General features: G+C 43.6%; 1 protein-coding gene across 1 annotated transcript in view; it reads right to left on the bottom strand.

Annotated features, from left to right (window-relative positions):
• Positions 1 to 11,193, bottom strand: part of PLBD1 (phospholipase B domain containing 1) — an 86,808-nt gene extending 75,615 nt beyond the window's left edge. Inside the window, exon 1 of the mRNA XM_004006839.5 lies at positions 10,962 to 11,193. Within this exon, the coding sequence (XP_004006888.1) occupies positions 10,962 to 11,067 (106 nt within the window). The 5' untranslated portion in view covers positions 11,068 to 11,193. The remainder of the gene's footprint in view (positions 1 to 10,961) is intronic.
• Positions 11,194 to 12,942: the final 1,749 nt, after the last annotated feature.

Genomic DNA, 12,942 nt, shown 5'->3' with positions numbered 1-12,942 from the left:
AGAAGAAGATATAACAATTGCAAATATATATGTACCCAACAAAGAAACACCTCAATTCATAAGACAAATCCTAACAGCCATAAAGTGAAAAATTGACAGTAACATGATAATAGTGGGGGACTCCAACATCCCACTTTCATCAATGGATACATCATCCAGTCAGATAGTCAATAAGGAAACACAGGCCTTAAATAACACATTAGACTAGAGGGACTTAATTTATATTTATAGAGCATTCCATCCAAAAGCAGAAGAACACATGTTGCTCAAGTGCACATGCAATACTCTCCAGGACTGACCACATGCTTGGCCACAAAGTGAGTGTAAACTTAAGAAAACCAAAATCATATCACGCGTTGTTTCCCAACGACAACACTTTGAGGTTAGAAATAAAGTACAAGGAAAAAAAAAAAAAACAATAAAACACAAACACATAGAGGTTAAGCAAAATGTTACTAAACAAACAATGGATCACTGAAGAAATCCAAGGGGAAATCAAAAAATACCTAGAGACAAATGAAAACGAAAGCACAAGGATCCAAAAGCTATAGGATGTAGCAAAAGCAGCTCTAGGAGGAAAATTTACAGCAATACAGTCTTACCTCAGGAAACAAGAGCAACCTCAAATAACCTAACCTCACACTTAAAGCCCTTAGAGAAGGTAGAACAAACAAAACCTAAAGTTAGCAGAAGAAAAGAAAACAAGATCAGAGCAGAAATCAGTGAAACAGAGACAAAGAAGGCAACAGCAAAGATCAGCAACACTAAAAGCTACCTATCTTTGAAAAGATAAAACTGATAAAGTCTTAGCCAGATTGAGAGAGGACTCAAATCAATAAAATTAGCAATGCAAAAAATGTTACAACCGACACCACAGAAATACAAAATATCATAAGAGACTACTACAAGCAACTGTATGACAATAAAAGGGACAACCTGGAAGAAATGGACAGATTCTTAAAAAGATGCAGACTGAACCAGGAAGAAATAAAAAATATGAATAGCCCAATCACACGCACCGAAACTGAAACTGTGATTTTAAAACTCCCAACAAACAGAAGTCCAGGACACAGGTGACTTCTATTAAACATTTAGAGAAAAGCTAACACCTATCCTTCTGAAACTGTTCTGAAAAAATGGCAGAGGAAGGAAAACTCTCAAAATCATTCTATGAGGCCACCATCACTCTGATACCAAAATCAGACAAAGATACCACACAGATAAGAAAATTACAGGCCAATATCACTGTTGAACACAGACACAGAAATCCTCAACAAAATATTATCAATTCTAATGCAACAATACACTAAAAGGCTCAAATACCATGATTAAGTAGGATTTATCGCAGGGATGCAAGGATTTTTCAATATTCACAAATAAAGCAGTGTGATAAACCACATCAACAAACTAAAGAATAAAAACCATATGATCATCTCAATAAAAGTAGAAAAAGCTTCTGATAAAATTCAGGACCAGTTTATGATTTGAAAAAAACTCTCCAGAAAGTGGGCATAAAGGAAACACATGCTCAGTCACTCAGTCAAGGCTGACTCTTTGCAACTGCATGGACTGTAGCCCTCCAGGTTCCTCTGTTCATGGAATTTTCTGGGCAAGAATACTGGAGTGGGTTGCATTTCCTTCTCCATAAAGAAAACATACCTCAGCAGAATAAAGGCCATACAAGACAGCCCTAACAGAATGGGAAAGACTAGAGATCTCTTCAATAAAATTAGAGATACCAAGGGAACATTTCATGCAAAAATGGGCTTGATAAAGGACATAAATGGTATGGACCTAACAGAAGCAGAAGATATTAAGAAGAGGTGGCAAGGATACACAGAAGAACTGTACAAAAAAGATCTTCATGACCAAGATAATCACGATAGTGTGATCACTCACCTAGAGCCAGACATCCTGGAATGTGAAGTCAAGTGGGCCTTAGAAAACATCATTACAAACAAAGCTAGTGGAGGTGATGGAATTCTAGCTGAGATATTTCAAATCCTGAGAGATGATGCTGTGGAAGTGCTGCACTCAATATGCCAGCAAATTTGGAAAACTCAGCAGTGGCCACAGGCCTGGAAAAGGTCAGTTTTCATTCCAATCCCAAAGAAAAGCAATGCCAAAGAATGCTCAAACTACCGCACAATTGCACTCATCTCACAGGCTAGTAAAGTAATGCTCAAAATTCTCCAAGCCAGGCTTGAGCAATACGTGAACCATGAACTTCCAGATGTTCAAGCTGGTTTTAGAAAAGGCAGAGGAACCAGAGATCAAATTGCCAACATCCGCTGGATCATGGAAGAAGCAAGAGAGTTCCAGAAAAACATCTATTTCTGCTTTATTGACTATGCCAAGGCCGTTGACTGTGTGGATCACAATAAACTGGAAAATTCTTCAAGAAATGGGAAAACCAGACCACCTGACCTGCCTCTTGAGAAACCTATATGCAGGTCAGAAAGCAACAGTTAGAATTGGACATGGAACAACAGCCTGGTTCCAAATAGGAAAAGGAGTACGTCAAGGCTGTATATTGTCACCCTGCTTATTTAACTTATATGCAGAGTACATCATGAGAAACGCTGGCTGGAAGAAGCACAAGCTGGAATCAAAATTGCCAGGAGAAATATCAGTAACCTCAGATATGCAGAGGACACCACCCTTATGGCAGAAAGTGAAAAGGAACAAAAAAGCCTCTTGATGAAAGTGAAAGTAGAGAGTGAAAAAGTTGGCTTAAAGTTCAACATTCGGAAAACGAAGATCATGGCATCTGGTCCCATCCCTTCATGGCAAATAGATGGGGAAACAGTGGAAACAGTGTCAGACTTTATTTTTGGGGGCTCCAAAATCACTGCAGATGGTGAACTTAAAAGAAATTAAAAGACGCTTACTCCTTGGAAGGAAAGTTATGACCAACCTAGATAGCATGTTGAAAAGCAGAGACATTACTTTGCCAACAAAGGTCTGTCTAGTCAAGGCTATGGTTTTTCCAGTGGTCATGTATGGATGTGAGAGTTGGACTGTGAAGAAAGCTGAGTGCCAAAGAATTGATGCTTTTGAACTGTGGTGTTGGAGAAGACTCTTGAGAGTCCCTTGGACTGCAAGGAGATCCAACCAGTCCATTCTGAAGGAGATTAGCCATGGGATTTCTTTGGGAGGAATGATGCTAAAGCTGAAACTCCAGTACTTTGGCCACCTCATGCAAAGAGTTGACTCATTGGAAAAGACTCTGATCCTGGGAGGGATTGGAGGCAGGAGGAGAAGGGGATACAGAGGATGAAATGGCTGGAAGGCATCACCGACTCAATGGACATGAGTTTGAGTAAACTCTGGGAGTTGGTGATGGATAGGGAGGCCTGGCGTGCTGCGATTCATGGGGTCGCAAAGAGTCGGACATGACTGAGTGACTGAACTGAAAACAGCCCTACGGATAACATCATAATCAATGGTGAAAAGATGAAAGCATTTACTCTAAGATCAGGAAGAAGGCAAGGATGTCCACTTTTGCCACTTATATTCAACATAGCTTTGGAAGTCCTAGCTACAGCAATCAGAGAAGAAAATAAAAGGAATCCAAATTGGGGGAAAAAAAAAGTGACACTGCCATGATACTATACATATAAAACCCTAAAGATACTACCAGAAAACTACTAGAGCTCATCAATGAATTCAGTAAAGTTGTAGGATACAAAATTAATACAGAGAAATCTCTTGCATTTCTATGCACTAAAAGTGAAACATCAGAGATAGAAATTAAGGAAACAATCCCATTATCATTGCTTTAAAAAATAAAATAAAACACCTAGGAATAAATCTACCCAGGGTGCAGAAGACCTGTACATGGAATACTATAAGACACTGATTAAAGAAATCAAAGATGACACAGATGAAAAAATATGTTCTTGGATTGGAAGAATCACTATTGTCCAAATAATTACATTACCCAAGGCAATCTACAGATCAAATGCAATCCTTATCAAATTGCCAATGACATTTTTCACAAAACTAGAACAAAAAATCTTATAATTTGTATGGAGACACAAAAGATCCCAAATCATCAAAACAATCTTGAGAAAGAAAAACAGAGCTGGAGAGACCAGGCTCTCTGACTCCAGATTATACTGCAAAACTATAGTCATCAAAACAGTATGGTAGTGGCAGGAAAACAGATATATAGATCAATGGAACAGGATAGAGCGCCCAGAAATAAACCCATGCACTTGTGCTCAATTAATCTATGACAAAGGAGGCCAGACTACACAATGGTGGGAAGATAGTCTCTTCAATAAATGGTGCTGGGAAAACTGGACAGCTACATGTGAAAAAAAAAAAAAAGAAATTAGATCATTCTTTAATACCATACACAAAAATAAACTCAAAATGGATTAAAGACACTACACAGCTCCTAGAAGAAAACATAGGCAGAACACTCTCTGACATAAATGGCAGCAATATCTGTTTTGATTCACCTCCCAGAGTAGTGGAAATAAAAATGAAAACAAATAGGAACTAATTAAACTCAAAAGCTTATGCATAGCAAAAGAAACCATAAACAAAACCAAAGACAGCCCAAAGATTGGGGAAAATATTTGCAAATTACGTGACCAACACGGGATTAGTCTCAAAAGTTTATAAACAGCTAATGTGACTTAATACCATCCAAAACAAACAACCCAATCAAAAAATGGGCAGAGGACCTAAATAAACATTTCTCCAAAGAAGACGTACAGATGGCCAAGAGGCACATGAAAAGACGTTCAACATTGCTAAGTATTCAGTTCAGTTCAGTCGTATCCAACTCTTTGTGACCCCATGAATTGCAGCACACCAGGCCTCCCTGTCCATCACCAACTCCCAGAGTTCACTCAAACTCATGTCCATCGAGTTGGTGATGCCATCCAGCCATCTCATCCTCTGTCGCCCCCTTCTCCTCCTGCCCCTAATCCCTCCCAGCATCAGAGTCTTTTCCAGTGAGTCAACTCTTCGCATGAGGTGGCCAAAGTACTGGAGTTTCAGCTTTAGCATCATTCCCTCCAAAGAACACCCAGGACTGATCTCCTTCAGAATGGACTGGTTGGATCTCCTTGCAGTCCAAGGGACTCTCAAGAGTCTTTTCCAGCACCATAGTTCAAAAGCATCAATTCTTTGGCACTCAGCTTTCTTCACAGTCCAACTCTCACATTCATACATGACCACTGGAAAAACCACAGCCTTGACTAGATGGGTAGCTGGTATATTCAGATGCCCACAAATTCATTACTACTTTCTTACTGCACTTGCAATGATACCTTGCTGTTTTTATGCCCCAAAAGAGTCAGCAAGTGTAACCAAACTACTAGGACAAAGTTCCAGTCATTCCTAAAAAGGAAAAACAAATCAGAGAATATTGCTTCATATCCTTCTCCCTGACTTCTGCTTAGATGGACAAAAGGAGTTGCAGGTGGACTCCTGAAATTCCAGGGGTGAAAGGAGTCCGACATGACAGCCTGGGACTTGCACTTACCCATGTGATGGGGGTAGCATGTGGAAGTTCACAAACCATGACTGTGGGCCAGCAAAGCCCTTCTGATGCTCTTAGTCCCAGAGAGCATCCAGACTGCCTGGGTGGGCCCAACTGCCCTCACCTCCCATGCTCCCCTCAGCTCCTGCAGCTTGGAGGGGCCAGTGCAGCCCAGTGAGAAGGAGGAGCTGCATTAGGAAGACTAAGAGGTAGGTGGCAGTGTCACTTGTCCACGCCGACAGCTAGGTCGAAAATGAGCAGTTAAGGAAAGAGATTTTTTCTTCAAATGAGTTTGGAGATTTTCACCATTACAGGGAGTAGGGTATTGATTGCTATTATGAACAGAGTGACAAGAAAAGTCGAAACTTGCTCTAGATTTCTTCCAAGAGACAAGAAAGCTTCTGGCTCCACTGAAGAAGCTTGATGGGACTGGGGGAGATAAAGATGAGATGCTTTTATGCTTGCACCCTGCATCTTTCCTAGTCAACGTGGCAGGTGTGGAGGCATCTGTGGTCACACAGCTGTCACTCATGATGCTCTAATTAGCACAGGACTGACTTCTCAGACTTTGCCTGATTCAGTTCAACAACTGAGATGTGAGAGTTCAGTTCAGTCGTGTCTGACTCTTTGCAACCCCATGAACTGCAGCATGCCAGGCCTCCCTGTCCATCACCAACTTCTGGAGTTCACCCAAACTCATGTCCATCGAGTCAGTGATGCCAACCAGCCATATAAGAGAAACGCAAATCAAAACTACAATGAGACATCACCTCACACAAGTCAAAATAGCTATCATCAAAAAATCCACAAACAATAAATGCTAGGGAAGGTGTGGAGAGAAGGGAACCCTCCTGCACTCTTGGTGGGAATGTAAATTCATACAGCCACTATGGAGAACAGTATGGAGGTTTCTTTAAAAACTAAAAATAGGTCTACCGTACAACCCTGCAATCCCACTCCTGGGCATATATCTGGAGGAAAACATGATCGGAAAGGATATATGCACCCCAGTGTTCATTACAGCACTGCTTACAATAGTCAAGACATGGAAGCAACCTAAATGTCCATTGACAGAGGAACAGATAAACAAACTGTGGTACATATATACAATGTAATATTACTCAGCCAATAAAAAGAATGAAACAATGTCAAATGCAGCAACATGGATGGATCTAGAGATTATCATACTGAGTGAAGTCAGACAGAGAAAGAGAAATATCATACGATATAGCTTATATGTGAAATCTAAAAAGAAATTATATAAATGAACTTATTTACAAATAGAAACAAACTCACAGATATAGAGAACAAACTTATGGTTACCAGGGCAGAGAGTGAAGGGAAGGGATAATGAGGGAGTCTGGGGGTTGACATGTATACACAGCTGTATTTAAAGCTTATAACAAGGATCTATTGTATAACACAGGGAACTCTGTTCAATGTTATGAAACAGCCTGCATGGGAAGGAGTTTGGGGAAGAATGGATACATGTATATATATGGCCGAGTTGCTCTGCTGTGCACCTGAAACTATTACATTGTTAATGGGCTATATTCCAATGTAAAATAAAAAGTATGTGTGTGTTTTTTAAAAAGATAATACATTACCACATTAAAAAAAAAATGGAACAGAAAAACAGGAAGTGAGGTGAAGTGAAGTGAAAGTCGCTCAGTCACGTCCAACTCTTTTTGATCCCAAGGACTGTACAATCCATGGAATTCTCCAGGCAAGAATACTGTAGCTGTTCCCTTCTCCAGGGGGTCTTCCCAACTCAGAGATCAAATTCAGGTCTCCCACATTGCAGGTGGATTCTTTACTAGCTGAGTCACCACAGAACCCCCCAAAACAGGAAAGTATTGGGAAATTGTAAAGCAGCCATGGTTAATAAAATTGCACTTTGGCAAAAATAATCATGATGACTTCAGACACTTACAACCCAGGAAAGTGCTTTCTGAAAGAGCTGCTTAATGTACTGGTATGCACCCCAACTCCCCAAAATGTTAGGCCATGATTAAGGAAATCTGTTTTTATAACGAGTTATTACTTCACTGAACAAGAATTATCATCAGCAATTCTGTTGCCTTATCAAGTGGCTCAGAGGGTAAAGCATCTGCCTGCAATGCAGGAGACCTGGGTTCGATCCCTCAGTCAGGAAGATCCCCTGGAGAAGGAAATGGCAATGCACTCCAGTACTCTTGCCTGGAAAATCCCATGGACAGAGAAGCCTGGTAGACTACAGTCCACAGGATCGCAAAGAGTTGGACACGACTGAGCGACTTCACTTTCACTTTCTTATCAAGAGATCCATGAACTTTCTTATCAAGAGATCCATGATGCCTTTTCAGAGAAAAGCAACTCCCATGGCTGGTCATAATAGACAGTCAATTATATAGCCCCTACTATGTGCCCTAGCTAGTTAAGCTTTCCTGATAGCTCAGTTGGTAAAGAATCCGCCTGCAATGTGGGAGACCTGGGTTTGAGCCCTGGGTTGGGAAGATCCCCTGGAAAGGGAAAGGCTATCCATTCCAGTATTCTGGCCTGGAGAATTCCATGGACTGTATAGTCCATAGGGTCGCAAAGAGCTGGACATGACTGATGGACTTTCACACTATGTGCCAGGCACTGTTCCTCATAACAAACTTACGATATAGGTATTATTATAATACCCATTTTACAGATGAGGAAATTGAGGCATGGAGAGATTAGATAATTGGCTAAAAGTCATGCAGTTTGTCAGTATTGGAGCCAGGCTTCAAACATAGGCGGTCTGGCCCCATGGCTTCTGTCTTGCAATTCCAACCCATCTCTCTAATATTTGACTTCCAAGAATGAAGACCTGCCACGGAAAGAGTGAACATATGGTGCAACTTCCACAGGGAATCTGGAAATAAGGAAGCCCTCAGAGATCAAGGATCTATTGAGATTGGCCTCAACCACAAGTCTGCTGTCAATTAAGGAGCCTGAACAACTCCCAGGACTGTAGACTCCTTGACAGCCACTTAAAGGGATTAGCTAGTCTAGACAGGCAGTCACTTAATCTCAAGTGGTACTGGTAAACCATGGAAGAGTGGAAAAAGAGTCTGTGACCAGCTGTTTTGGGCAAGCAGTAACTGGTAAGGAGCAGTTATGTACTGCCTGAAGTGCCCAGTCCTAGTAAGAGGCAGATGAATCAGGTCCTCAGCCTGAGAATCCCTGATATATTTTTTATCCCAGGTAGTTTGACTACAGTGAGAATGTGCCCAGAGCAGGCTACACAAGTAATCGGATTGTTAAAAATCAGTTTCCTGTATCTGATCAACTCTGGAAAACTGCAAAGAATGAATTTCTAGAGTCTATCCCAGAGAAATCCAGGGCCAGATCTGAAACTCACTTTACCAAGGCACATGCCACTTATGAGTGTCTTGGCAGCCAACCCATCTCTTTCTCTAGTGACAACCTGACTGCCCTATACATATGACTAGGAAAACTGGTAATTCCCTGGTTGTCCAGTGGTTAGAACCCCATGCTCTTATTGTCAATGGCTTGGGTTCAGTCTCTGGTTGGGGCCACAAGCCGCTGGGCAAAAAAAAAAAAGAAAAGAAAAGAAAAGAAAAATTTACAAGTCATCCTAAAACACACGTGGGGATTTCAGTCTGGAAAGATAAATGCAATGTGATTATGTTTGAAGCCTATAATAGACTGAGGCCAGAATCGGTGACTCAGTTTAAGAAGCAATTTCTTGCAGGGTGATATTTTCCTAAATAAACAGTGCCCCATCTTCAGAAAAACAATGTCTCCCACCTCATTCTTTAGGCTGCCCACTCCATCTACCGGAACATTTAAAACAATTCCGATAACATAAAAGGAGACCAGGAAAGGGAGAAAAGTTTCTGCCATCGTTTCAGACACAACCGCCATTTCCGTTTCCGGGGCACTCCCCAGCCTGTCCCAGGTGTGTTCAAAACTGAGCAGTTTCAGTGCGGCACAAGGCGACATCGACACCACCGCCTCCAGAACGTGCAAGCAAATCACGGGTCAGGAGCCAGGGAGTGATCAATTCTGAGCTCAGAAGCTGAGGCAGCTTCAGAGACTGGAAAAATTTAAGAGTGATAAGTGGGCACATTGCTAAAGCTAAGGCTTTGAAATCTGGTAACTGCACACACTGGTTGATGGAAGACAGTAGAACAAGAACCCATAAGGCGCTTTTAGGAAGGGATAGCCCTGCTGAACCCCACCCTAGTCTTGTGCAAGGTCAGCACAGAAAGGGGATTAGGAAATAAAATGAATCCTCTCTCGTTTTAAATAAATTGTCTCTTATGCGTTACTTTTGAAGTCTTTCAGGTGTTTTTTTTTGTTTGTTTGTTTGTTTTTTTAACTTAATCTTAGTTTTACTCGTTGGGAGTGAAACAGACAAAACCCAGACCTCCCCCCACCTCAACACACACACACACACACACACACATACACACACACACACACACCCTCCTTTTGCTTTTGAAGCAAAGGGTACAGTTCAGTGTCAATACCTGTAGGGATAAAACCTTGTTTAAAACCTGTTTTATTAAGAGGGGAGTAGCCAAGTACATGCCGTTTTGCATTTCAGCTCTGCCTCCACTTGCTGTGTATCTTTATGCAAATCATTGAACTTGCCCAGTCTCAAACTTTCTCATCTGTAGAATACGGATAATAAACCTATTTAGGATCGTGTTATTGTTGTTGTTTACTGGTTAAGTCGTGTCAGACTCTTTGCCACCCCATGGACTGTAGCCTGCCAGGCTCCTCTTTCCATGGGATTTCCCAGGCAAGAAAACTGGAGTGGATTTCCTTCTCCAGGGGATCTTCCTCACCCAGGGATCAAATCCACGCCTCCTGCGGTTTCTGCATTGGCAGGCGGATTCTGTTTTACCACTATGCCACCTTGCAAGCCCATTTAGAACTGCAGTGAGCAGTAACTGAAAGAACATAAATCCTTGGGTACACTGCCTAGCACATTTCAAGCTAACAATACCAGGTTGCACTTCTCAACACTTTAAACCAAAGCCATTGTCCAAAAAAAAAAAAAAAAAAGTGGCAACCTGGATCACACTCTATGATGAGAATAAATATATTTAGATGTCCTTTGGCTAACGCTTTTAGGATCAGCCAAGAATCAGCAAAGCCAAGAGCCGTACCGGAGCGAACCTATTTGTCTGCCAAGAATTCCGGCCAGCACTTTCCAAATTCGGAGAAACACACCCCCAAGTCCTCGTCCGGGGCCATGCCCGAGCGCCAGCAGGGCTGGAGCAACCCGGGCCGTCCCCCCACCTCCCGGCAGAAGCGCGTTCCTTGGCTTCCATCCAGAAAACAGACGGACACCCGCGGGAAGTCAACTTGAGTGGACTCGAGCGCACAGGGCGGCACGCGCGCAGAGGGGAGCACGCGGGCTCCCAGGGGTCCCTCCCAGGGCCCCCAGCCGGGGCGGCACTCTGGGCGCGCGGCTCACCTGCCTGGCTCAGAGGCACCGCGGCGGCCAGAAGCAGCAGGAGCAGCGGCAGCCGGGCTGGCGGCGGGGGCAGCCCGAGGCGCTCATCCCGGCGGTGGCGGGGCATTGCTCGGCGGCCGCGATCTCCGCTCCGCTCGGCAGGACGAGGCAGCTGCTGGTAGAGAGGCTCTGGGTCCGGCAGCGGGGCGCCCAGACGCGGAGTTTCGGGCGTCCTTCTTAACTTTCCTCTCTCATAAGCCCGGCCTGCCTGGGGCTTTTTAGGGGCGAGGAGGCCTCACGTGGTCTTGAGGACAACCTTCGCCCTGCTGGGCCCGTCTGGGAAGGGCGGGTCCTTTCTGACCCTCTAGCGCCCCGTGAGCCGGGCCGGGCCGGTTCCCCTCCTGCACTCCTGGGACGTACGTGCTGCTTTCTCCGCACTCCGTCGAGCGGTTTGGCGACCCAGGGCTGGGACAGATCAGTTCACGTCCACACCGCTGGCTTCCAGGGCCGGCCACTGGTCTGCAGCAGCGGAGACGGGGCGTCCTGGGCAGTGTAGAAATGCATACCCCTGCCTACACGCAGCTCCAATTCCTCGCCCTTTCGGAGAGGGCTTCCCAAGTGCTTGCAACTCAGGGTTTAGTACCCCTCTCCATCCCCGCTGTTTAACCTAAATCCATTTGCTGCAGCTCAGGACTTCGGATCGTTTGCTTTTCAAAACTTCATTGGCTGGAACCACCACTGGCGAGTGATTCAGATTAGATGGGGCTGAAACCAGTGATATCCCAGAAAACTCCTGTGAAGTCCCCATTTCTGTGCGGGGTCAGGTGAAAGTGACATTGTGAAGTAGGCAACACCGTGCCTTGGGGGACATTGTGAAGGCGGCAGACGGTGCCCTAGGTGACATTGTGAAGTAGGCAAAAGGCATTTTATTCATCCAATAAGACCTCTGTTGAGCCCACCTTGTGCGTCCGGTACAGCTGGTATAAAGACCACTAAGACCACGGTCTACAGCAGGCCAGGAGCGACAAAGCCCTACAAATAAACAGGCACCGGAAGTTGCCATCAGTGCTGTAACAGAGCCCTGCTTACCTATGATTGCATCCACCTGGGGACCAAGGCACCGCCTTCTCCATCTTTCTTCTGAGCTTAACCGAGGTCTAGGGGAGATGGGAAGGGAGGGAAAGAGGCACCTTTCCTAGAGGGCGAAACACATTTGTCTTGCTAGGAACGATATAAAACAATTACATCAGATCTCTATGCAAATTGTTAAACACATCACCATAAGCCTGTTTCTTTTCCAAAAGGTGTAATTAACTTAGCATTTAAACACTTATGCACCGATGGCAAAAATTTGAGCATGACGAATTTGTTACTCAATCTCATTTGGGCTAAATTCTAAGCATTCTTCACCTCCTCCATATTCTTTGCCCCTTTATTTAGGGTTCATCTTTGTTTCAGGGGGCTTATGTACTGACTGGGTAGAGCGCATCTACTCTGTGAGTCATCTTTTTGGCTTGGTGGCCTCCAGGGAGATGTAGTTCATCTCTTCTGGTCCTCCTTGTGGTAGAGCAGTGGCAGGAATCCACTGTTGACATCTGAGGCTCTTGTCCTCACATCTGGATTCCTACATGCTCTGTGTATTAGTTAGGTAACGACAAACTCCCAAAGTTCAATGGTTAATGCCACTGAAATGTATACCTGACTCATATACCAGTCTAGTGTGGGAGCTCTTTATTGGTTGGCGGCTTTCTGTCATGTGGGAATTAAGAACCTGGTAGCCTTTCATTTGTGGTTCCACCATTCCCTAAAGCAGATGTCCCCATCTTTCTTGGTTCATAGTGCCCTGAGAATCTTGGGACTGCAGGCCAAAAGAAATATCTAACAGTTTCTTTTATTAATTATTTAGGATCAAACAATTTATAAGTAGTAATTTACTCAGTGTCCTAGATGGTACTATGTTTTCCTCAAAGATTTATATCTCAAATGTTCCCTTTAGTTCATT

The sequence above is a fragment of the Ovis aries genome, chromosome 3 (genome assembly GCF_016772045.2).
Source record: "Ovis aries strain OAR_USU_Benz2616 breed Rambouillet chromosome 3, ARS-UI_Ramb_v3.0, whole genome shotgun sequence".
Taxonomy (NCBI): Eukaryota; Metazoa; Chordata; class Mammalia; order Artiodactyla; family Bovidae; genus Ovis; species Ovis aries.
Note: the sequence above shows the minus strand (reverse complement) of the source record. Positions and strands in the feature narration are given on the sequence as shown.